The sequence below is a fragment of the Protomyctophum parallelum genome, assembly GCF_964188405.1.
Source record: "Protomyctophum parallelum genome assembly, chromosome: 14".
Lineage (NCBI taxonomy): Eukaryota > Metazoa > Chordata > Actinopteri > Myctophiformes > Myctophidae > Protomyctophum > Protomyctophum parallelum.
In genome coordinates this window covers 7,062,414-7,088,589 of record NC_139709.1, presented here as the reverse complement: position 1 = coordinate 7,088,589, position 26,176 = coordinate 7,062,414, and the positions used below count along the sequence as shown (strand labels likewise).

The following is a 26,176-nucleotide window of genomic DNA, read 5'->3' as shown; positions in this document are numbered from 1 at the left end:
TACATCTGCTGCCCCACTACCACCATTTGATGTTATGGTTGAGCAGTTTTGTGATTAAAGAGAAGAGGTCCAACCTGTCAAATCAAATCACCATAAGATACTAGGACAACCTTATATACATTTAACATAACATTTTACAGTAGTATAGAGCGACTTCCAGAGCATTTCAAATATATCTGGCCGTTTATGCTAGACTGTCCCAGACATGTACAATGTACAATTAATGGACATTTAGAAGCAAATAGTGTATTCCAAGTAGTCCCACAAAAACTGGGCCTTTTGTTTAATCTTTTTAGCTTTATTGTCCCCCAATAGGCTCTGCACAGCCGCCATATTGTAAAGTGGGCCTCCTTCTTACTTCCTTTAGTTTAGTCACTCTGTTCCATTCTGGTCGAACAGAGTTAGGGTGCTGATATTATGCATGTAGGAGAGCCACTATGCTGCATTAAATGGAACAGGGCCTTAACAATTATAGTATCATCAGCAAGACCTAGCCTGGGCAGCATTCCATTTTTGGTTTATGATCCGGACCGGTCAGGAGCGGAAGGTAACTTTTGTCATGTTGTAGTCAATGATTTGTAGTCATCTGGCAGAAAACCACAAGGCGGAATCAGTACAATCAGTACAAATCAGTGACTACAACATGAGGTAAATTACCAACCGCTCCATATGGTGATTTTGGAACGCAGACCAGGCTTTACTCCAAGGTGGAAAGCCTGGTGACGCGAGGTTAGGCAAGAGCTGCGAATGGATGGAGCCATAACCGATTTCTGTCCAATATGGCTGCAGTTTGCAGAGAGACTATTATTTCCATGTACTGTAGACATTATGTGAACACATAAACTTTATCAGTATGTAAATTGTAAATACCAGAAGTTAAGTTACCCATTAGCCTCCTAATGACTATATTTGTGAGATGGCGTCGCTTCTCAACAAGAGGCAGAGTTTGCAGATCGGGCTCTTGTTGGCAAGCGGCAACCAAGAGTCACACTGTTGATAGAGAATACGACAGGCTTAACATGTGGCTACAAAACATAAATATATATTAATGCTATAATTATTTACTTATCCATTGACTTAATATTACTATCAATTACATTTTTAAACAGTTTACAAATCAATAAAAACAAAAAAATCAAAAAAAACAAAAACATATGGCGTTACAACGCAAATGCATTGCATAGTGCAAAAGAATAACTTAAATACCAGTGCATGCGAGAACAAAGGGGACGTCTAAACAAACATGTACAGCAACGTTTAAAGTCGTACACTTGGCATACAAGTAGGTGTTGGGAGACTGGATGAGCGGGATTACTCAGTAAGTATGTTGTCAAGTGGGGTTAAGTACTGTGGACGATCAAGACTAATTAATCCCTTTTGTGCCTTGTTTGAAAAAAAAAAAAAAAAACGTATTTATCAACTGAAAATGTCATTGTGTTGTTGAACGGCAGAGTAGAAATGAGCCATTGGTTGTGTTGTGTGCCCGACAGACTTATGGTGGTCTCCCGTGGCTATACAGGGTACAGTGTGTTAGGAGGGAGGTCTCTCTGGGAGGTTTAGTTGCACGCTAAAGGGGTCATCGGGCCCGCCCTCCCCCACTGCTGGGTTTACAGGACAGGCCGTCATTGGTCCAGATACTCCCCCCCCCCGCCAGCACACCAATACCCAGGAGGCCACGGAAGAGGTCAAGGTTCATCAGACACACAACACATTGGTCGGAGGAATCTGTTGCGCTACAAGTACTTGGGCAGGTCCTTCTCCACCGCCTGCAGAGGGGAGACAAAGGCTGGTGGTTAGAAGAGTGCTTCTCAAAGTGGACTACAGCTAAATGAGTGGATATATCATACACATCAGTTTAACCACTTTAGACCGATTCTAAAAAACTCTAAATTCTAAATCCTAACAGTTTTCTGAAAAACCTATGTTTCTATGTCAATGGTGCTCAACCTTTTTCATGTCAAGGACCCCCAGAATGATCTGTATTTGCCTGCGGACCACCCATCTGAAAATATGTTGTTCCAGGGATCACCCAGAGGCAAAGATTTGCTCCACATTGTCACGATTTTTCAAAAATAGCTCGAAGAGCTTGTAGATCTGCTATTTGTCAATAACTAAAGTATAACATAATGCTTAAAACACCAAAAGGGGTTTCGGTCCTGAATGGGCTAACCACTTTAGAACCCCTATATGTGTATCTACAAGTTTGCAACCCGCTGTGAGCTTGTATATTTCTTGATCATAAATGTTTTAAGGGGATTGCTGTTCCTTGGAGTGGTTGCACCACTCAAAAAACACATGTATGCCTCACAAAAAAAATACATAATAAAAGTTACATATTACTTATACTTACAGACGGATCTTCGTTTGGTCCATATCTCTTGACCACCTGCCCTTCTCTGTCTATGAGAAACTGCAGAGATGAACAGAAATCAAGTCATAAGCTCATTTATTATGTACAGTAATTCACAGATGGCTACAGAATTAAAATGTAAATAAACCAGTGGTTCTCAAAGTGTGGTTCAGGGAGCCTCAGCGTTGCTTGAGTGGGTTCTAAATGGACCCTTGCAGGTCTGCAACTCTGATAGCATACACATGTAACCTATTCAGTATTTAAGTCCGACGTCATTTTCTAGTGCTACGTTACGTCCGGGTCCTAGTGGCACCAGCTCCCGTCCGCATCTCATTGTAAATAGAATATCTAAACGCGTGAATCTTTTTACAATGACGTTATTTTTCAGAAAGGAAGCCATTGAGGGTTAAAATGGGTCTTGATGCTTCCAACTCGAGTAGAATTATTAATGTTTTGTACAAGTGTCCATGACAACAAAAATATATGATGTGGAGACAATAAAGACTATTATCATTATTATTTGCTGCCTCTAACATATTTCGGGGGGTATATTTAGAATGTGTGCAGTATGTTGAATCTAGTTTGCATTAATGAGGATTAATTTCGTGGTTGTTTTCGTCTCAGATTTAGTCAGACGGAGCGTCACAGTATAACTATGGGGACACAAAAGCGACACAAAAGTAGGACCTGGAAGTATCTCAGGAGGGGGCGCTCACGTCACAGCTGAAATACTGAATTGGAACTCTAAGAGTTATGGGGGATTGAGGGTCCTTAGAATGTAAGTTTCAGAACCACTGAACTAAACTAAGCAGCACTTGTGAATAGAGTGCATTCCAGGATGAAAAGCTACTAGTTACCTTGGTAAAGTTCCATTTGATGGAGCTGTGGAGAGAGAGAGAGAGAGAACCACAGTTAGGAACCGCCACTGAGAATGAATCATGACTAACTCAGTACTTTCATTAAAAAAAATAAGTTGTCATAAGGCATCCTTGGCTTGGCACTTAATAAATAATATCCTAGCCTATTAAATTGTATAGAACATACGTCTGGACATATATTTTATTGCTAGTTTGAACACTTCATGTACTCTTTAATCTTAAAATGACGATCTACAAGCTCACACAGGCTATTTCCGGTATGTTGACAATGATTCCATGCCTCCAAGGCATGCTGGCTTCTAATGACACCAGTCGAGGCGACTGAGAACTTCATTCCATGGATCGTCCCCTAACAGCATGTGATCAAAACTCTGCGGTCAAAAAAAACCAATGCTCCCTTACACATACTGGGGAGCATTGATTTTTCAGTGCGAGTAAAAATCATAAAGCATTATGGATGAGGCATCACCAAATGGATTATTAGTTTGTCAGGTGGAATATTAATTTATTCGCCCTCACTCTCATTGTTAACTACAGGGTCATATTTTATGTTGATCTTCTGTCCCACAACGTAATATAACTCAATATAATTACAATAGAAGGTCGCAATAAGCGGCCTGCTCACTCCGCATGAAGGAAGCATGAGCTCAGTTTGGGGTTAGCGCCCAGGATTACAGTTTAGGCAGTTGGCTAACACCGGGTGAAAAATGGGTTACAAATCATGGGATAAAAATATATAATTGCAGTTATGAACTCGATACCGCAGTATTGCAGTAATTGCACCCAGCTCTAGTAATCTCTGCACTTCTAAATAAAGAGGAAGGAACAATACAACAGGATGAACCGAGTAGGGAGTGTGCACTGAAAACAGTACTGATGTGTATGAAAGCTATGGCTGCATCCGAATTGCTAGGGTTGTTCCCTACTCCCTACTCCCCATACGGGGATCCAGACTCTAGTGGACTCTATAGTGATGATTTCGGACAATACTCCCTATTTGGGGAGCACCGACTCTGACATCAATATCGGTAGAGGGCGCTATAGGTCCGCGGGTTCTACTTGCATGAAATCCCCATTAGGTTTTTTCAGATCGCCTCATAAAGAACTGTTTGAAAAATAAACAAATCATCCTGGCCGTTTCACTCATTTGGATATGAAGAATCAACTGACTACAAGAAACCAGTCAAAACGCTGCTGCTGAATTTTCGCTAGGAACAGACTGTATCAAATAAGTGACTGCAGGCTGTCACCTCCCTGCAAGGACAGTTTGTAAAATTATTTTTAAATTCATGAATGAAATAAAGAAAAAATAGGTTAATGGAAATATGTTTGCAGGCATGTAGGCCTATATATGTTTATGATAAAAAAGGTTATTTTAAAATAACATAGGCCTATGATTATTATCAATAAATTAATATTATATCCATTATCCAGCAATATAAAAACAGTGCACCCACCTTGACAATATGAAAATATCAGCAGCATGATTGATATTAACCACATGAACCCCTGCTAATCCTGGGGCGGGGGGATACGGCAAAAATAGCCGATCTGTAAGCAACGCGCCGTCCGTGTTGTGAGTTTGTATCGGGTACTTTTGGTAAAGAATTACCAAAAGTTGCCGATCTACAAGCTCTGCTCACAATACGGACGTTTGGTGTTAACAGAAACAGCAGTCCAATAAATGACTGCCTACATAATGAAGTTTTAATGTATTTATCGCAATTCAATGAAATAATGTTAGATAGCATATTTTTTCATGGCAGGAATTAATTAATATTAATAAAACATATGTTCGGACACAATTAATATGTGTCTCACATGCATGTATTTAGCCTACGTTTGTCATAAAGAATCTCACAAATATATTCTACAGCAAGCAACTTATTCCTAACGTCATGCGCTGGGCTTAGTCCAGTTACCCTGGGTAAACATAGTACCTTTCCTTTCCTACCCGTTGGGCCTGGGTGACAATTAATCAGATTAGTAATAGCCTAGATTTATTATAAATAAAATAAAACAATTTCAAATAAATGCACAGATCATTTGTCTCGAGATCTGTAGCTTCGAGATCCGCCAGGGAAGAAAAGAGAGGGGAAAACGTTTAAAAAGTACATTTGTGTTGAGTTCTTTCGCTGGTTCAACTTCTGCCTGTTCTTCTGAGTTGGAGCACTCCGAGCGCAATGAGCGCATGCATGCAGAAGCAGCGCACGTGTGCAAACGCGTGCATGTGCGCTCAAGAGCGAGCTTGCGCAATGCATTATGGGGCAGATTTGCTTCGCTGCGTTTTTGTAGTGACCATCGGGTGCTCCCTACAATTCCCTGTGCATTGTGGGATACTTCAGTCCACTACGTTAGGGTGCAAAAATGCTCACTACATATTCGGACACTATAACAAAATGGCGGAACCCCAAAGTAGTGCACTATATGGGGCATAGGGAATGAATTCGGACGCAGCCTATCAGTGTCTCTACTCTACAGCAGACAGATTAAGACCATAAATAAAATATTTTACTAAAGTACTACTACTACAAAAACAAGCTTGCAAATCCACCTTTTTCACCACACTAACAGTGGTGTCCCGAGTTTCACAATTTTATTAATAAATAAATAAAAGAAGAAAAAATAAAGGCAGATTTACAGTAGTATAAGAGTAAATTAGGGCTTCAGTGAGTAAAAAATGTTAAGTCACTAAGGATTGATCTGCGATGGGTATTCACAGGAAAGCCATGCAGGTTCTGGGCCATAAATGACACCATTAAAATATACATCACAATTTAGCAATAGATTGTTCAGAATACATTCTACACAGGCTGTCTTGTGGGGAAAAAGGGGAAATGGCCAAATATGCAATGACCACTTTGTCTTGTGGATAGTGGTGAGAGAAAATTACTCACTTTCCCAGCATTCCCTTGCCCTTGGGCTGTGCCTTCATCCACTTCCACAGAGGGTGAGCGCCGTCTCCGTTAACCTCGATCTTACTGAAGAGGTCAAACTCTGCATTGTAACCTTTGGCAAACTCTTTGATCTCTGCATCAGTGCCTGGCTCCTGGAGGACGAAGACATGGGACAAAAAAAAACCCTGGTTAGAAAACAGTGCTGCAATAGTCTTGCTCAAATGTGAATCTCCATTCATGTACGTTTTGTTTTTGTTTCTGTACTAAGTTTATTATAATTTTTTCCTTTTTCTTTCCTTTGAATGGGGGGGTGGGGAGGGTTTGTGTGTATATGCATGTGTGATGTGAATGTTTGTCTTTAAACCTGAAAATGTATAAATAAAATTGTAAAAATGAATGATCTCCATTTTCCTCCACAATAATTCTCACATGTTTTTCTCCATAAAAATATGTATTGTATTTAGTCTGTAGTTGCTGAACATTACTACAAAAAAAAAACAGACAATAGGCCTGGGCCATGGCTCAATGGTCCAGGCACCTTGGCTGGTAATCCAGTCTGGCAGTGTGCCGCCCCAATGGCCTTTACTGCATGTCTTACCCCCCATTTCTCTCCCCATTTCCTGTCAGCCTACAGTCTGTCACTCCATAAAAAAAAACATACAAAAGAAAAAGAAAAAAACAGACAATATCAAAGTGCTTTAAATAAACTTTCTCTTGCTTTAATTAAACTTTAAATTCTCTCTCTTGTAGCAAAAACATAAGAGTAACTAAAATTAATTGGACAGTGCTTCATGATTCTTGCTCAAATTTAGAAATGAGATAGTAGTAGAAACCACTATTTTTCAGGAAATGGGCAAATTAATCTACGTTCCAATGTATCAAAATCTCCTGTTAATACTTTTCTTTGGTTAAAAAGGTATGGTAAGTGATCAAACTAGGGGTCCTTCAAATTCAAAGGTGCCATGCTGCTGAAGCAGGGAAATGAGATGTCTCACCTGCGCTCCGAACTGGTTGCAGGGGAAACCCATGATGCGTAAACCTTTATCAGCGTACGAGGCGTGCATTCCCGCAAACTGAGTGTAGTTCACTTTGGTCTTTCCTCATTTAGAGGCCACATTAGTGATGATACACACCAAGCCTCTGGGAGGACGGAGAACAAAACAACACATTCAAATTAATTCAAACACGTAAAGAATTATCATCTGTGAAAAGAAACTGATGGACATTCTCTCTCAAGGTCCATATACTGTGATATATTGAAGTCAGTTACACCTCAGCTAACTGCAAATGCAGCCATGCCTACAGAGGGCAGCAAAGGACTGTCTTGGGGCTGTGGGTTAGCAGGTGAGGTTGTAACATTGTGTACCCAGGATGTTTTGTTCTCTTGAAGTTAAGCAATGACTGGTGATGTTACATGCAGAACTGTCTGAGAAGTATATTTCTTGCAACAACCCGAGTGATTACTTCAGACAAGATAACGCATACAATTACATATTAAGATTTATTACAGTGTGGCTCTGCTGAGTCCGTCTGTCTCTCTGTAGCAAATCTCGTGTATCCACTGCCAGTAGGCCATACACTATCTTACAAATATGTCATGCTACTTTATATACTTTCTGAAATATTTATAATAACTTTTATAATGATATAATCAAAGTCAATGGGGCTCCAATCGGGCTGAAACCTAGTATGTAGAATTGTAGATTGTAGATGATGTAAATCATCTATGAAGTATGAGAGACGATATCCGGGCACGGTTTCAGCCTAATCACTTGAAACCATTTTCTGTTTACAAAGAGCTCCCTGTTATTGAGCAATCACTGGCAATGACTGCTATAGGAATATCTCTATATTCTCATAGCAATCATATATTATAAGATATGCGAGACTTAGCTAAAGATATATCGCTGCAATCACTTAATCGCCCTAGCATAAGCATCTCTTCCGATTCTGGGGGGAATATTTGCCGAAAACAGCAGATCTACAAGCTTACGTTTCCAGCTTGTTGATCAACTGATCAACAAACTGGAAACGTAAGCGTGTAGATAAAGTAATTGGAGCTAATACAGAGTCAAACATGGCCAACTAAGTATTAGTTGACCTAGTGTCTTAAAGAGTTTAAAGTGTTTAAGTAACTGTGGACTAGACATGGCACCTAATTCCATAATTATTGTGAGCGTCTAGTCTAGACAGACAGTGGTGGAAGGAGTACTCAGATTCTTTGCTTAATGCAACATGTAGACATGCTCTGTCACAAGTCAATGTCCCAGTAGTCCTCCTGTACTTTAATTACTTTCCAGCTCTGAGTAGAGCTCACTTTGTAGTGACCTGGACTCACTTGTACTTCTCCAGAGACTCCTCGTTGCCGTCGATGTCCTTAGCAGTGAACTCATAGATGGACTTGGCACTCTGCCAGTCTGTTGCCTCTGCAGCACACTGGAATGGATACAAGCAAGACAGACAACATATGAACAGATATGAGTCAAACCTTAAACCTGTATATAGGAGGGGCTAGCGCCCTCAAAAAAGGGCAAGAGAGAACTTGTGCCAACTTGTCCATTTTTCCAAGGAAGAAAGGAATAAATGAGTCACGGACCTCTGAAGGAGGTGAAAGGGAAACGTCTCGCTATCTTTAATGTACTTTGGACCTTACTTTAAGGTTAAGGGTGCAATTCATAATTACACATAGGCTATTAGAAGCTAGAACACCATAAAACTGATATTATAAGCTGTGATATTCTTGTGGGGGTTCTTCTTTCTTCCTGTGTACTAAATAGCTGGAGAGATGTTGCTGAACAAACACTGAGTAAATATGATTTAACTATTAAAAATATATATATAATAATATAATTACAATAATATCACTTCATACACCATAAGCCATGGTTGATTTTCTTAAAGTTATATGTTGCCTTAAATCTGTTTATCTGCTAATCTGCTAAACAGTTTAGCCCTGAATAGAATAGGAAGTTATAGCCACTAGCCAGTAAACATCTAATCAGTGGGCTTAACGTTAACATGACTGCATTTCCCTGAAGGGAGGATTATCTTTACAAAAACAGTGCCACTGGGGGCTACGACCTATGGTTACGATGGTGTTTTCAACATGCTGGCCGTAAGAGAACAGATACGAACTATCAACTCACTGGAAAATATATAGCCTAGAATAGATATAAATCGATATAACGGCCCGCTACATCAACTGCATTTTCGCACCATCAATAGACATAGAGCATCACCATTCACCAACACGTTATTTATTTAAGCCACACATGTCCATGCGAATTATTCAACATAATAACGACACTATTCATCATGACTAAGCTTAAATTAAGTTATTTATTCACCTATGAGGTAATGTAACCGAAAAAATAGCCGAACTACAAGCTCACAGCTCGTCGCAAGAAGACGCGTTGCGAGCGTGTAGATCTGCCATTTCCCGGATCCATATGTGTCGTTGCACGGTCGGACAGCATAGCCCGTTGCACAAAACACAAACAGTCAAAAATAGAAGTCCTAAACTGCGTGTGACCTACAGCACGCTAAAAACAGCTCATCGTTGCGTGTATTTATTTATTTGTGGCGTTCAACACAAACATTTCTGTCATTATTGTTATAAAATAAATGTGTTACCATCGCTCTGACGAGTCTTCTGCTTCCCAGCGCTGTTAAAACTAGCAGCGTTGACGGCTTCACACTGAAGAGCATCATCGCGACCAGACCACCGGGCACGTGACGCGAACACGTGATACTCCCTATCTACCACCCCACAGCCTGGAGGGACGAGCGGGCTTTGTGATTGGCTGGTTGGTTGTCAGGGGCCCTCTCTTGTCAGTTGTTATTTTTGTCTGAATTCAATTCAAAGGAGTTTTATTGGCATGATCATTTGAAAGCAAGTGTCAAAAACTCTTGCGTCGTTGCACGTTGGGCTTTTTTAAAAACAAATAGCAGCAGCAATATTTTTTAGTCACTTTGGGACAAATAGCAACATTTGATAAGACCTTTTCAATACCAAATTGGCCAAATTGTAAAATGTTACAGGAAACCAAGCTCACAGTGCATCAGCTGCGAGGGGTAGCTTCAGCTTGTAGTACGGTAGTCTGTAATTTGGCTATTTTCACAATATGTATCTGTGGAAATTAGTAAATCTAAATGTAATGCCTGTACGATTCTAAATTTGTCAGGGTGCGGTGTCCCCAGGAGACGAGGAGGTCCTGTGGTGGCACCGGGGTCCAGGGGTCCGATCCAGTGCTGCAGTTTTACTTGACAGTTGACAGACATATGCTGGCAGAGCATGCAGCACATGTAGCAGAGTGGCTACCAAAAGACTACCGCTGGGCAAATAGATGACTGTGTCAGGACTGACAGATACATATCTCCATATATGGGCATGCACACAGGTAGACAGACAAATACAGAGATCCCACAGAACGCATGATACAAGGGCATGAGGCAGTTTTTTTAGGACAATTAGAAACATTTGGGGCGGAGGTGCCAGTACACAACGGGCACAGCTGTAGAGGCCCCACGGGCACCATTCTAGTAGCCCTATAATGCTTTGATTCTGCCCTGAATTAATGCAGGGCAGAATCTCCCCTCAAAAAAATCAAGCCTAAAAGAAAGAAAAAATAATAAAAAATAATATATATATATATATATATATATACATATAAAAGCCTTTGGGCTTCCGGCCAAATTTGAAATCAGCTGATTTAAGGCATTGATCCATGTGATACTTAATTAGTGTTATTGCGTGGTGTTGTTGTTGAAGGGCGTGTTGCTTGTACATGGCCTGTTGATATGTATGTGAGACATGGGTTCATTAAAAGAAAAAACATTGCAGCTGCCTGGCAGACAGACTGTCATTTGGGAGTTAAAGATGCCTTTAGGCTTCACACTTGTTTTCCCCTCACACACCGCAGCCACGTTAACAGGCTCTGTGGTTGTCAAAGTGTGGTTAGAAGACCCCCAGAGGCTCCATGGAGGGGTCCCTGCAGGAACATCAGTTCAACCACTTTAACTCATACAATTAGCTATCTTTCCAACTATTTTCTTTTGTGTTTCATTGCTTTTAATTTGTATCTTTTGGGGTCCTTGGGGACATGAACCTGAACTTGAACTGGCTAATAACAACCCCTAATCCTCCATTTTTCTGCATTTTCCGTCAAACTTAATCTTTGCCTCCAACATAATCTTTGCCTCTAAGACATAGATGTTACTTGTGAACTTTGGACTTGTATCCAAGGCACTTTACATATATTGTGCATTACATTCACCCATTAACACACACATTCATACACCAATGGCAGCGACCCCTGAGCCATCGCCGCCCAGTGTCAACATATTACATCCCCCCCCCCCCCGAACTGGACCTGTTGGGAGTACCAGTACTAGGGTGCGGGTCTGAGGACTCCACGGATTGGCACAAGGGGTGCAAGGGGATGGCACAGCTCTGTGTATAAATGTTATCAACTGGACAAACAATCTGGGACCAGGTTAGACAGAGGCGGACGGTCATGAGGGCTCCACTGTGTTTGACGTTGATATTGTTCTCGTCCTTCTCTCCTTTGTCTGTGTCACCTTCCTCTTCTTGTGAGCTGCAGGCACAGTTTAACCTCAACAGAATTCACAAGGCCGGGGACTTTGTTCTGGGCGGTTTGTTTCCCATCCAGACCACCTCTGTCTTCCCCGAGCTGCTGTTCTCCTCCAAGCCACAGGACACCACCTGCTACGGGTGGGTATAGCCTATATTCACAAACACAACAGCAAGCAAGACAACAATTGAGCTTGTTTTCATAGATATTGCCATATGGCGTAATTGTGTGTTTTATCCAAAGATAAACATTAAAGGTTATAGTGGCATTTTGTCTGTCAGTTTTAACATTCTAGGGTTCAGGTGGGCCCAGACCATGGCTTTTGCTATCAATGAGATCAACAGAAACCCCAGTCTGCTACCCAACGTGACCCTGGGGTATAGTCTCTATGATGCCTGTTACACGCTGGGGGTAGCGTTCCGTGCAGCGTTGTCGATGGCCAGTGGGAGAGAGAAACACTTTGACCTGGACGAGAGCTGCGCCGGGTCTCCTCCGGTGCTCGGCATCGTGGTCGATCACTCATCGCATTCTGTTGCCATCTCTAGAATATTGGGTTTGTACAAAGTGCCCATGGTAAGTTTCCACCTTGAACCCCCTTGTTTGTATTTGCTTCGTTTTGGTTATTCGGTTATACAAATTATGTTAAACAATGCATTATAGTTCTTATTTCAAAGGGCATGGAACATAATTAATTGCAGGCAGAGCACCGGAAAAAGGACGGGCAAATGTTTGGGGCAGTGGGTGGTTTTCAGAAGGTCGCAGCACAGGGCATCTGTGTTCCGAACCCGAGAGTATATAGCAATTATAAGGCGCTGAGTCAGACTGAACAAACCCCGGACTGGGCAGATATAGTATGACAAATAACTTGCATGTATGAAGAAATGACCAACAGTCAAAATAAATAATGTGCTATGGCCAAAAAAGGACACATTTGATCATTTTACACTCATAATGTGTTTTGAAAGAAATAGTAGAAATAGTTAATCTACATGTCGATCTGCTATTTTAACTATTTTTAGTGTAAATGTATGATTTTTTTTCAATAGGCTAATGATTTCTCAAAGTGATTGTGTAATAATGGTGACAGGTCTTGGTGATTTGTGCCTTTTTGCAGGTTAGTTACTATGCCATGTGCTCCTGTCTGAGTGACCGGGATCAGTTTCCATCCTTCTTTAGAACCATCCCAAGCTCTGCATCCCAGGTGACCTTTGCTTCTCCAGATAAAAGATGTGCATGTGTTCTATATGTTCCACACATGTCACTTCACACTCAGCCAAAATAAATACCCGGTCCGGAGTGGGTTGCCCGATTTAATGTTGGCACTAAAAGTAAAGTGAAGTATGCATCGGCCTGAAGAATCAACCTGGGCACCACTGTTGTGTCGGGTGGGAAAATGGGTTGAGATGAGGGGTTTGCTTCAGCTGCAAAGAGATCTATTCTTGGTTATACAGTGGTGCACAGTCCCAAAACACTTTCTAGCTTCATCCTAGTCCTGTGCTGGGGAGAAGGAAAACAAAACAAATATTATGTGATATGTATGTATTGCCAAAGGGTTGCTCTTAATCAGCTGATCCTAGTAGCACAAGTAAAGCCTCAAATTTCCACTGATAATGATAATAATAATAATAATCATGGTGTCTTTAATTCCACTGCACTTGTATCACACAAATACCAGTTGCATTCTATTTCTCCCAAATAAAAGAGGATAAAAAGGCCCTTTTTGCATTACTGAATTCATGGTCAGGAACTGTGCACTGTGCAGTGCATTACCTTCATGGATCACCAATGATGCACAAGCCACCAGTTAAACACCTCCTGCTGTAATTTAATAATCAGTAATGCATAATTGCTTGTGTTTTGTGTGTATTACTGCTGAAGCAGAGAGGATGTATCTTTCTTGAAAGATTAGACTCCCCCCCCCCCCCCCCTCCATTTTGGAATCTGTGTCGAAGAGATTCACTAATTTAATTACCAACATGTGAAAAATCTACAATAAGCAGTAAGCACTACATCTCCTTTCCGTCCCTGTATCCAATCAGATACGAGCTATGCTCCAGATAATGAGGCGGCTGGGGTGGACGTGGGTAGGAGTGCTGTTCAGTGACGATGACTACGGCCACGATGCCGCCCGGATCCTCCAGAGCGAGCTGGCCCGGTCCGGTCTGGGCTGTGTGGCCTACGTGGAGGTGCTGCCCTGGGACGGTGACCGCGCCCAGCTCCAGAGGATCGTCAGGGTGGTGAAGGAGTCCACGGCTCGCGTTGTCATTGAGTTTATATACGGGATCAACGTGGTCCGTCTGATGGAGGAGGTTGGGTATGCATAGTTATAAGGACTCTGGAATGAGTTACATTGGAGTGAAGACTTAAAACGACATGTACAAAAAAATGCCACAGACGAAAAACAGTCTAAGTCCACACTATTGATCCATAATGTATAAATGATAGATACAGGTTCAGGACAACGAGGCCTTTTTGTGGAGGGGTCAGAATGAAATTTGGACTTAGACTGTTTTTCGTCTGTGGTACTCATAATATACCGGTAGTTTGTAATTGAATTGCAGGCGTTTTGTTTTTCAAGTGAAATGCAATTTCATCACGTTCTTATAGGTTCATCACTTTCAACTTTGAGTTGACTCATTGATACTTTTTAAGCAATCAAATAATGTTTTCACTGTCAAAAATAATTGTTTTATTATTGTATTGATTAATTATATTGTGCTTGTGTTGATAATCTATAGAACAATGGATTATAGCTGTGCTCATTTGCCTTTAATCTAAATAAGTGCATTTATTTTTTAAATTATGTTTTACCACGCACACACACACACACACACACACACACACACACACACACACACACACACCTAATCGACAGGTGGTAAGGCAGAATGTGACGGGTCTGCAATGGATATCCGATGTGGGATGGATGAAAGCTCATTTACTCCAGACTCCTCATTTTATGCCTCACCTGAGGGTCCTTAAGGCTCATACATAGTCTGGTTTTACGGTGGTGGGGTGACCACCGAACTACAACATGACGTCACGCGCCGCGGTGAAGAGCAAACCACCGCCACCGCTCCAGCCCTTCTCTCTGTTTTTACTCACCACCGCTCAACGTTATTTCAGCTCCGGTGGTCAGCTCACCACCGGAGCGGTGGTCATCTCACCACCGAAAATCCAGACTATGAATAGGCCTTGAGTCTCGCCATCCGTCGGGGAGAAATAGCAGGTCTCGAGGACTTCATGTTAAAAATACATCCTGACAATGACCACACACATGAAAATACCTTTGTGAGTATTTGTCTAATTTATGATTTAAGCTGCAATGGAAAACGGTGACATAGGCTTTTTTAATATTCGCATGGCATTTATTCTTGTTTATGGTGTTTCTTCAGGTGAGGCAATTTTGGGAGCACACATTTCGGTGTAAATTTGCACCTCTTCCGTCAGAGTGGGTGGATGCTGGTGGAAGGGTGTGTACTGGGCAAGAGGACCTTGGAACAGCAGAAAGTGCCCTGTTGGATGTGTCTAACCTCAGGCCAGAGTATAATATATACAAGGCTGTGTATGCCCTGGCCCACGCCCTCCATGACATGTTGCAGTGTGTGCCAGGAAGAGGGCCTTTCCCTGGGCACAGCTGTGCCACTTTGCAGACAATACAGCCATGGCAGGTGGGATATCAAGTCATAGGCTAATGTTTCTAGTAGGATTAAAATTTAAAATAATAGTGCATATGTAGATTATTTACTATGAAATCGTACATTTTTGTCCGTTGGCCAGTGTATCACTCAAAATCCCCATACATGGGAAAGCCCCATATATGGTGCCCAGGTCTCGTGACATCATGCAACATCAACAGGGATGCAGATCCCGGATCTCATCAATATCGGCCAGCAACTCTACATCTGACCTCAAACCTCAAACCCTTAGATCTCCATATATGGATATATGTCAAAACCTGTTCTGATATATGTTGATCCTTTAATTCCTCATCATCCTTCCTCTTCGATGTACCCCTTTTGACTGATACCTGCCCATTTAAACTCTAGACGGGCCTGCCCCAAAGTTATTAATACAGCCGTGCTTATTTATACGTTTGATCATAATTTCTAGCTTGTGCATTACCTGGAAAAGATCAACTTCACCACCTCATTTGGTGATCATGTAACATTTGATGAGAATGGTGACGCTTTACCAATCTATGATGTCATGAACTGGGCATGGCTCCCTGATGGAAGTGCAAAGGTTCAACATGTAGGTGTGTTCAAGACGTCAGCCTCCGGAAATGAAGAACTCATACTTGATGAAGACACAATCTTCTGGAGCTTTGAATCCACAAAGGCAAGCTTTTTCTAAAAAATAATTAAGAAAAAAAAGCTAATATTGAGCTCATTATGTGTATGTGATTTAGTGGATGTATTTTACACTGAAATTGATCAGTGTTACTTCCGTCTCTAGCCTCCTCGGTCAGTGTGCAGTGAGAGCTGTTCGCCTGGAAGCCGTGTGGCCAGAAGGAAAGGAGAACCTGTTTGCTGCTTTGACTGCATTGCTTGTTCCGAGGGAGAGATCAGCAATGAGACTGGTAGGTTTACGATATGTGGCTATTTACCTTAATAGGCTATCTTTAGAATGATGCTGTACTTATTTGTCCCTTTAACATTGGCCTCTTTGTTAGACTCTACAGAGTGCACCAGTTGTCCAGAGGACTTCTGGTCCAGTCCTCAGCGTGACCACTGTGTCCCTAAGAGCGTGGAGTTCCTCTCCTACCATGAGGCGCTGGGTATCTCCTTGACAACCATCTCATTGCTAGGCACAGTTATGTGTGCCATTGTCCTGGGAATCTTCATCCATCATCGAAGCACACCCATGGTACGTGCCAACAACTCGGAACTCAGCTTCCTTCTCTTGTTATCCCTCAAACTATGTTTTTTGTGTTCACTCCTGTTCATTGGCTACCCCAGGCTCTGGACTTGTCAGCTGAGGCATGCAGCATTCGGGATCAGCTTTGTGTTGTGTGTGTCGTGTATCCTGGTAAAGACTATGGTGGTGTTGGCTGTGTTCAAGGCCTCCAAGCCTGGGGGTGCAGACATCATGAAGTGGTTCGGTGCCATGCAGCAGAGAGGAACAGTTCTGGTTCTTACATCCATCCAGTCAACCATCTGCACAGCCTGGCTTATGTCTGCCTCACCAACTCCACATAAAAACATACAATATCAAAGTGATAAGATAGTCTATGAGTGTGATGTGGGATCAACAGTTGGTTTTGCAATGCTATTAGGTTATATTGGGTTACTGTCACTCCTCAGCTTCCTCCTAGCATTCATGGCAAGGAATCTGCCAGACAACTTCAACGAAGCCAAGCTGATCACTTTCAGCATGTTGATCTTCTGTGCCGTGTGGATAGCCTTCATCCCGGCATATATCAGCTCTCCAGGAAAATATGCAGATGTAGTGGAGGTATTTGCTATTTTAGCATCTACGTTTGGGATATTGGTGGCACTGTTTGGACCAAAGTGTTATTTAATGCTTTTGAAACCTGAGAGAAACACTAAGAAGTCCATCATGGGTCGAGGTGACACCAAGACGTAGAAGCAAAAATGCAATATGCATACACTTTGTGTATTTATTTATGTGTATACTGTATTGCTGCTTAACTTGTTATTGTTGTCAAAACTCGACTATTGTAACTCCCTCCTTACTGGCCTACCAGCATGCGCACTCCAGCTGATCCAAAATGCCGCAGCTCGCTTGGTCTTCAACCAGCCAAAATTCTCACATGTCTCCCCCCTGCTCCGCTCCCTCCACTGGCTCCCGGTCGCTGCCCGCACAGAATATAAAACTCTGATGCTGGCATTCAAAGCAACCAAAGGTATGGCTCCCCCATATCTTGCAAGTATGATTGAACCCTACAAACCCTCCCGCGCACTCAGATCAGCCAACGCAGGGAAGCTGGAAGTACCCTCACTAAAAACGCCGGGACAACGCTCCACACGTCCCAGACTCTTCTCCCTTCTGGCTCCAAAACTGTGGAATGCACTTCCCATTGCAGTCAGAACTGCAGCATCACTCCCAATCTTCCGCCGTAGTCTGAAAACCCACCTTTTCAGACTCCATCATGGCCCATAGCACTTACCCTACCCCCTTAGATAGCACTTCCGTAGACTTAGATAGCATTTGATACAGACTTATAGCATGTTATGTAGACAGCACTATAATTGCATTGTATATAGTCATAGCACGCCATAGTACATATGTATAGCATAGTAGTATATATGTATAGTTTCATTATATAGATATTCCACTGTTACTTTCTTAGCTTACGCATGTTTCATGATAAATGCTTTTATGTGTTGTATTCCCATGCTTTTGTTCTTGCTTAATGTAAGTCGCTCTGGATTAAGAGCATCTGCAAATGCCTAAATTGTAAATTGTAAATTGTTGTTAAAATATGCAGTTTTCTTCCAAATTCAACTAAAACTAGCATTTTAGTAATCCATCTGTCATGTTTACATGATGACCAAACTGTAGTACTCACTTAAGTAACTCTTAAGTGAGTCAATCCACGGAACCGGTACAATTTGACCTTTTTTCTTTTGAAAATTTGACCGACCAGTTAATTATTGTTATGGAGGGGAGAATGGCTTGTGTAACGGGGTTGCATGCAATTGGGGGACAGATATCATGCTATTTTAATGATTAATCATCCATTTATTCAAAAACTAAACATGACCAGCAATAAAGCACTGATAAATGTACATGTGGAATTTTGTGAATGGCATAATTTATGGATTTTTGTACATTTTTAATAGTCATATCTCAAGTCCATTTTCATCGAAGGCCATTGGGGACATGAAAAATATTGACAAAATAGGGGGTGTGTACTGAAAGAAAACTTCTGTAGACACCCCCAAAATGTAATTTTACACAATATTAAAGGGAACATTTAAATTGATGAAAAAAGCTTTTAAAAATACATTTTGGTGACTCAATCGATAAAAAACACCTTACAAGTTCAGAGGGACTGCAAATCGTACCGGTTTCGTGGAATGACTCAAGTATCCTAATGTAACCTTGGCAGAGTATAATCTTCGACTACGCCACCTTGGGAATTTAACCCAAGGCAATCAATTAAAGTGCTAAACACAGGTTTGGTGTAATCATAGGAGCAGAGATGTGCTCAAGATAATCACTTACATTTTATTGTAACAAAAGCTAAAATATCAAGTTATACAGTACAATTTAATATTTTAAACAAGGTATTTTACAAGGTCAACAATCGACTAGGGGGAGGAGAGAAGAAGTTAGTGGGGTGAGGGCAGGATCTACTGTAGGCAAAGGCATGTGCCTTACTTGTTTTCACGTTTTTGCCTCCCCTGTCGAACGGCTTTTTGTGTATTATTTGCTATGTATTTTGCCCTATTCAAGGCTGACAGACAGTGCATCAGACAGGAGGATTCTATGTGTCCTGCGTGTCTGGAAGGTGTTGGGTCTTTACTGTACCAAGCAGTTGCTGCCTTAAAACCCCTCCATATCCACCCTCCAGTGCTAAAATGTTTTATATCCACTACTTCTGAACATGACATGGATAATACGCCAATTTCAGCTAATTTACATTGATGTCTAGTGGTGAAAGTTGACTATTGTGATATAAATAATAAAATAAATTCATGAATATAGAAAATATTTAAATATTGAAAATATGAAAACATTACTGCCCATTTTGAGCTTGTAGATTTTCGAAACATTTTGATAAATCTTTAAAAAAAATCCCTAGCAGAAAATATTTTCATATGGGGGTCTGCAGAATGCATGTCGATTTGGGGGTCCTCGACATGAAAATGTTTGAGAACCACTGGTTTAGAGTTTACAACCCAAACCAAACAAACACACCATACCCATCACCTCCATTTTCCTGTGAACTTCCTACCTGCAAGACCCCCTAATACCCTATCCTATTTCCTCACCATTACATACTGTACCAAGCAGTTGCTGTTGCCTTAAAGCCCCTCCATATCCACCCTCCAGTGCTAAAATGTTTTATATCCACTACTATCCACTACTTCTGAACAATTTCAGCAATTCACTTTCATGAATATTGAAAATATTTCAATATTGAAAATATGAAAATGTCGGTTTCAGTACCGCCACACTACTATTGATTTGTAATGTTTGGAGTCTGATGTTCCACCATATTTAGACTGTAGTTTAGGTATTCTTGACTGTGAAGTCCTGTGATTTCTGTGTGCTGCAAACACACACAGGTGTGACTGCAGGCAAAGGCCATGTAGTCATGCAAAACCACACCGTCTACCTATGATAATTTGAATGAACTGGCACACCCCTTCAAGTTACGAGGATTTGGATTCATCATCATAAGAACATGCTTACGAACAATTCTGCCTACTTAAGAACGTTTCATGGATCTGACTGGACTTCTCTTAGGAATTCACTTAGGAAGAAATGTAAGAGGAAAAGTTAGGAACTTATTGGCACATGAGTCCCATTACCTTTAATCCTCCCGACACTAAAACATATCGTCATTATGTCACCATCGAAAACCAACACATCTTTATTACGTCATAATTGAGAGCTAGTTATACCAGTTATACCCTGATGTCATATGCTGTAGAGGCATTTCCTTTAATCCACCCGACACTGATCAACATATACGTCACCATCGAAAGCCGTCTCTTACCATACTTAATACTACTTTTTTACCTTCAAAAACTAGGTAGTAGCAAATAGCTAAAACTAACAATTCAATATTTCAAACGTTCTTTCACAGAGAAGCTGAGATTTGACCGTTTGTAGTGGTCGACAGTACTTGCACACTGAATTATTTTTACTGCAGTTTATTCAACACCATGTTCTTAAAACGGCATGCTGTAAAACACTGTAGAACTGACATACAAAACTAACTTGGACGTTCATACAATTACCTTCACAAACAAATCCAATACTGACCACTTTGCCTGCTTGCACATGAATGGGGGGAGGGGGGGTCGACTTGGAACCTTCAGTCTTTCTTGAAAAACCTTTTTGTTTTCTCTTCTTTTCTCCATTTTACTTTACTTCATTTCTTGTACTTAACTTAACTTTCTTCTGCTTTACATTTTATAGTTAACTTTACTTCTCCTAGTTTACTTTACTTCTTGTCTACTTTACTTTCTTCCTTCCAACTGCTTTCTTCCTTCTGCACAGAGCTCTGTCTCATGTGCACCAACAAAAATGAAAGCCTGGTACCGAGGCTATGTCTCATGTGATCTGCACAGTGCACTCTCCTTCAATGTAATGAGACTTCTGCCCTCTCTCACTCACAACAGGTGTAATTGTATCAAACTGCTGCGATTTGTCTCATTGGCTCTGAGCAGAGGCTCTGAGACGCTGAACAGATATTTTGTTAAATTCGCAAATTTCTTTTGCAATTTTCTTTTTGCAATTTTGCAATTCACCCTTTGTCAGCCTTCCCAGCTCAGCCAGGGCAAAGTGACACAACTTTGCAATTCACCCTTTGCAAAAAAAAAAATCGCACATTTCTTTTTTGCAAATTGTTTTTTGCAAAACATTTTTTTTGCAATTTTGCAATTTTTACGACACATCTGACTTGCTACCAAATCAAAAGAGACACGTTTTTTCAGCCCCAAAAGCTCAAATATATATATATTTTTTTTAAAACCACTTATTCTGACTTGCTTTTTTGTGCTGACACACACGGTGGTCTATATTGTGTGAGTGAGAGAGAGAGTGTGAGAGAGAGAGAGATTTTAAAGAGTTCTTTACACTGCATACAGACCAGTACATGACAATTTTGACCAAAAATGTTTCACATCACATTTTTTTCGCCATGGCATTTTTTCCGTCATCGCATTTTTTCCGTCATCGCATATCTTTCGTCATCGCAATTTTTTCGTCGTCGCATTTTTTTCACCCTTTGTCAGCCTTCCCAGCTCAGCCAGGGCAAAGTGACACAACTTTGCAATTCACCCTTTGTCAGCCTTCCCAGCTCAGCCAGGGCAAAGTGACACAACTTTGCAATTCACCCTTTGTCAGCCTTCCCAGATCAGCCAGGGCAAAGTGACACAACTTTGCAATTCACCCTTTGTCAGCCTTCCCTGCTCAGCCAGGGCAAAGTGACACAACTTTGCAATTCACCCTTTGCAATTTTTTGCAGGCTCTCAGTCAAATCTGGTCACATGTTCATTGCCCACTATTCAATGTTGATTCGAACCAAACTGATTCATGGTATAGCAACATTTGGACATGTATTACTTATGAGAGAAATGCTGGATTAGAATGTATAGACCTCTAATACACAGGCCTACACTGCCTGGTGCCTGATCACAATTATAGTGAGGATAGGTGTTCTGCCCTGGCAATTGCGTCCTAGCAAGGCTTAGACAGACAGATAACAAAATGAAGGTCCAGTCACCCGTTTTCCTCAAAGTATGGCTTTACTGGGAGGTTCTTCATAAAATTGTAAAACTGTAACACAAACAGAACATATACATATCACTGAACAGCGTAAGGCAGGACATTTTACCATAATAAAATAACAAGAATTCTCTTCAGTGAAACTCAATAACTAATATTTTACACTCTGAAGCAATCCACATTTGCACTGTGTATCACACTCACGAATAAATCTGCTCCAAGGTTGGGACGCAGAAAACAACTCTGGGACCTTGTACACACTGCTTGTATTCAAAGTGACTCAGAAATAATGGCGGACAGACCTTAGAGTATATATGAATAGAGAAGACACCCGAGTTCTCCTCCCATCCACTTGCATTAAGTTGCTCAAAAGCGCATGAGGCGATTTCACTCCTCCTTCCTGGTAGGAACAGAGTGCATTCTGGGATGGATTTGCCCCAAACACATGAACGCGCTGCCGTTGACTATCATTGTGCCGTTTGTGCGCGTTCACGTATGAAACATTCGTTCACGTGTCATGGCCCCAATCACATGAACGTGTGCAATGATAGTCAACGGACCAGCGCTGGCTCGAGCTGCAATACCAAATTCGGCCACTATGTCCATTTCGCCTCAGGGTGCCTTCTCTATTCATATAATACTCTATGGGACAGACAGGCAGAGAACGCTTACTCTCTAGTACAGTGTCTGTGAGGTATAGTGACAGACGAGACTGCCATCTATTGCCAGGATCTGGTACTGCAGTAAGAGCGTCAATATGTACACAATAATGCTTGTCAATGGATTATTGCAGCAAACACCAGAATGATTCAAAGTTCAAACATAATACATATTTCGTCCCTTTATCTTTTTCTCCTTTTTTGGAGACAGAACAATAGGATACTCTTATAAAACAATGTGGTTGGCTCTTAAAAGAGCCTTTTGTGGGTATAAATATGGAGCAGACAGTTTACTTCTTTTTGGGAGCTGCCTTCTTTGCTGCCTTGGGTTTGGCAACCTTCTTGGCTGGAGATTTCTTGGCTGCTGCGGGCTTCTTGGCCACTTTTTTCGGACTCTTGACGGCCTTCTTCGGGCTTTTAGCTACTACTTTCTTTGCGGCAGGCTTCTTGGCTTTCTTAGGTGATTTCTTGGCGGCTACAGGCTTCTTTGCTGCCGCCTTCTTGGGTGATTTCTTAGCCGCTGCGGGTTTCTTAGCTGCAGCGGGCTTCTTTGCTTTGACTGCTTTCTTAGCAGCAGGTTTCTTTACCTTCACCGCTTCTGCCTTGTTAATCTTGAAGGAGCCAGACGCGCCGGTGCCTTTGAGCTGGAGCAGGGTGCCTTTGGTGACCAGGCTCTTGACGGCGGTCTTAACGCGGACCTTGTTCTTCTCCACATCGTAGCCGCCGGCAGCCAGAGCCTTCTTGACCGCAGCGAGAGAGACACCGCTCCGCTCCTTGGAGGCGGACACGGCCTCGACGACCAGCTCAGCGACGCTGGGGCCGGTCTTCTTGGGTCGGGATGCTGCTGCTGCCTTCTTCTTGGCGGCCTTGGCCGGAGCTGGTGCTGGAACTGGAGCGACTTCTGCCATTATTCTCTCGGATAGTAGATTGCTGTTCCTTCTCGAAAGTAAACTCTCACAGTGTGATGCAGAACGCGCTATAGGGGCTGGACTTAAACACCACATGAGAACCATGTAGACTCAACACACACACAGCAGCTCTACTGTAGTATCTTAATGTGACACTTTTGTGTTTTCTCCTCGATTAAAACATCATATAACTATCTACTGGGTATATTATGTAATGCAAAAAAGAGCTGACCAGTTAACACACATGCTCCTTTTTTACATTAATACATCTGAGATGAAAACGGCACTCTAGTTTTTAAGTCATATGATAAAAACACCACCCTTCCACAGTCCGACACCAGCGTTTACTAGATCATTTGTCTTTTAAAACATTTTAAACTACGATAAATTAACAATGATACTCAAACTCGTCTTAGCAGACATTCATGGCGACGCAATAACATAAACTATACTTTTGTTTTGTCTTCCGTTTTTCTATAAACAGAAGGTTTTCTGAGACAAGTAAACACACTCCAGTTGACAACAGCATGGTGGAGTTGATACCACATTCCAATGACAGAGGTTGTAACACTTGGTCAATTTGTGGTCAAAAACGTATTGCTATCAAAATACAGAAAACTACATGTGTTTTCATCTTCCATCAACTGCAGGTACATTATACATTTGGTTATGGTTATGGCACACATAGGCTATACACTTTCACAGATTCCATGTATTACCACTAACAATAATGTGATGATGTGAGCAGACAAATGGGACTTTGGAACATTGGCATGAATTATTTTACTTAAACTGGTGTGTACAGTAGACTATACCTTTGTATTAATACAAAAGTATTTGTTGTAGTGTCACATTATGGACAACATGGAGATTAGGATGTCTTTTATGGACACTACTTCATATATATTCTTTTCAGAGCCACCCACACTTTCTTTCAATATTTATTCAGCTAAGTTTCATGATCAATGGGGCCAATAATTAACTACTTAACAGTGATATCAAAGTACATTATAGTAGTAATGGAAGAATTCATGACAGAGTTGGAAGTGCATATTTAGGTGAGGCTTTGAGACAACAAGCTTGTTTATGGAGCCTCACACAGCTGGACTCAAGTTAACATTATGAAATGAATGCAGTGATGTGCAGATCAAACTATTTTCATTCTCCATTATTGCATGTGCCAGTTCAACATAAAAGTAAATCTGAAAGGTTGTTATTCTCTGAGTCAGAATGTATTTTGTCCCCTAGCAATGCTGATTAATAGAAAGAACATCACTTTAACCACTTCTCAAATTAGAGAATAGCAAGCAAATCTTCAAGATCACACAGAGTCACAGACAAACATGAAATGTCATTGACAATGAATGGCCAGTTCACTAGTAGGAATAAACACGCCATTGGGAAGGTTTAAGGAATTTATTGACAGTGAAGAAATGGAGGGATGAAGGAGGGATGAATGAATGCGGATGTGTAGGTTCCGGGGGGGTCGCCGACCCTGGAGTCTTTGGGGAGGAGGTCGAATGGCACTCGTCAAGCATGGACGATATCCCCCCGCAGGAACCTGATAAGGAGAGGAGAGAGTTTTGTTTTAATCGTTTGATCCACTTTTGGTGAGGTGGATGTAGTAGCTCGCTGGTGTGCGACGCAGCAAGGCGGGCGAAGCATGGAGGATTGTGGGTGGTACTGGGCAGGTATAAATGGGGGCAGGTAGATTGACGTGGAGGGCGGAGAGTGGCATGAAGGGCAGGGCCAATGCGCGTTTCTCCTCCTCCTGAACATCAGTTGTTCCAACTCCATTATTACGTCATTGTCCCAATACAAACATTAAATGCCATTGAAAATGAATGGCCAGTTTTACATCATTGTCCCAACACAAACAGGAAATGCCATTGACAATGAATGGCCAGTTTTATGTCATTGTCCCAATACAAACATGAAATGCCATTGACAGGAATGGCCAGTGAACACGAGGACATAAATTGTGATTGGTCAGAATGAGATGATGTATGATGATAAGAGCGCCCCTCACTTCACACGGGTGTGATTTTTGTTTGCATTGTATTCAGCATTTTAATGTTTCCTTTGCTTGGTTCTGTGTAAAGCACATTGAATTGCCTTGTCGAAATAAAATTGGCTTTGCCTTTCATAGTAACCCCAACAAGTGATTTGTGATTATTAAATCAAATTACTGCTAAAGTAATGATAATTTCCTGTGAATGGGTGTCTGAGATAATTAATTGTAAGGAGAAGGCACAGGTCGCAGTTTTACTGACTTATTATAGCCTTCACACAATGCAACTCCAATGATATAGTATTTGTATTGTTGTTCTATTGCGCTATGCTATTGATGAATGAACAGACATTTTTATTCTGCACATGTGAATTAGTCAAATTGGAGAAAATAAATCGGCACACATTAAATGCAATCATTTCAGTAGTTTGTCTCATTGTGAAGTTAG

The 26,176-nt window shown here is 41.4% G+C and overlaps 3 protein-coding genes across 3 annotated transcripts; 1 reads left to right on the top strand and 2 right to left on the bottom strand.

Annotated features, from left to right (window-relative positions):
- Nucleotides 1-1,244: 1,244 nt before the first annotated feature.
- On the bottom strand, nucleotides 1,245-9,860 carry LOC310870464 (phospholipid hydroperoxide glutathione peroxidase-like). The gene is made up of 7 exons (XM_083781698.1): nucleotides 9,759-9,860; nucleotides 8,464-8,561; nucleotides 7,121-7,265; nucleotides 6,126-6,277; nucleotides 3,208-3,232; nucleotides 2,351-2,410; nucleotides 1,245-1,766 (listed from the first exon to the last, which is right to left on the bottom strand). Exons 1-7 carry the CDS (start codon nucleotides 9,834-9,836, stop codon nucleotides 1,734-1,736), a joined length of 591 nt encoding a protein of 196 aa, XP_083637824.1. The 5' UTR covers nucleotides 9,837-9,860; the 3' UTR covers nucleotides 1,245-1,733.
- Nucleotides 9,861-10,157: 297 nt separating this feature from the next.
- On the top strand, nucleotides 10,158-17,308 carry LOC310870695 (extracellular calcium-sensing receptor-like; the record flags this gene model as incomplete). Its single annotated transcript, XM_083781968.1, has 11 exons — nucleotides 10,158-10,199; nucleotides 10,326-10,463; nucleotides 11,729-11,859; nucleotides 12,001-12,292; nucleotides 12,834-12,920; nucleotides 13,759-14,028; nucleotides 14,912-15,010; nucleotides 15,115-15,390; nucleotides 15,833-16,060; nucleotides 16,178-16,301; nucleotides 16,395-17,308. The coding sequence occupies 11 exons, from the start codon at nucleotides 10,158-10,160 to the stop codon at nucleotides 17,306-17,308; spliced, it is 2,601 nt and encodes an 866-aa protein (XP_083638094.1).
- A 5,791-nt stretch (nucleotides 17,309-23,099) lies between these two features.
- LOC310871504 (histone H1-like) lies at nucleotides 23,100-23,729 on the bottom strand (the record flags this gene model as incomplete). The annotated part of the gene is made up of 1 exon (XM_083783066.1): nucleotides 23,100-23,729. The coding sequence occupies exon 1, from the start codon at nucleotides 23,715-23,717 to the stop codon at nucleotides 23,100-23,102; it is 618 nt and encodes a 205-aa protein (XP_083639192.1). The 5' UTR covers nucleotides 23,718-23,729.
- Nucleotides 23,730-26,176: the final 2,447 nt, after the last annotated feature.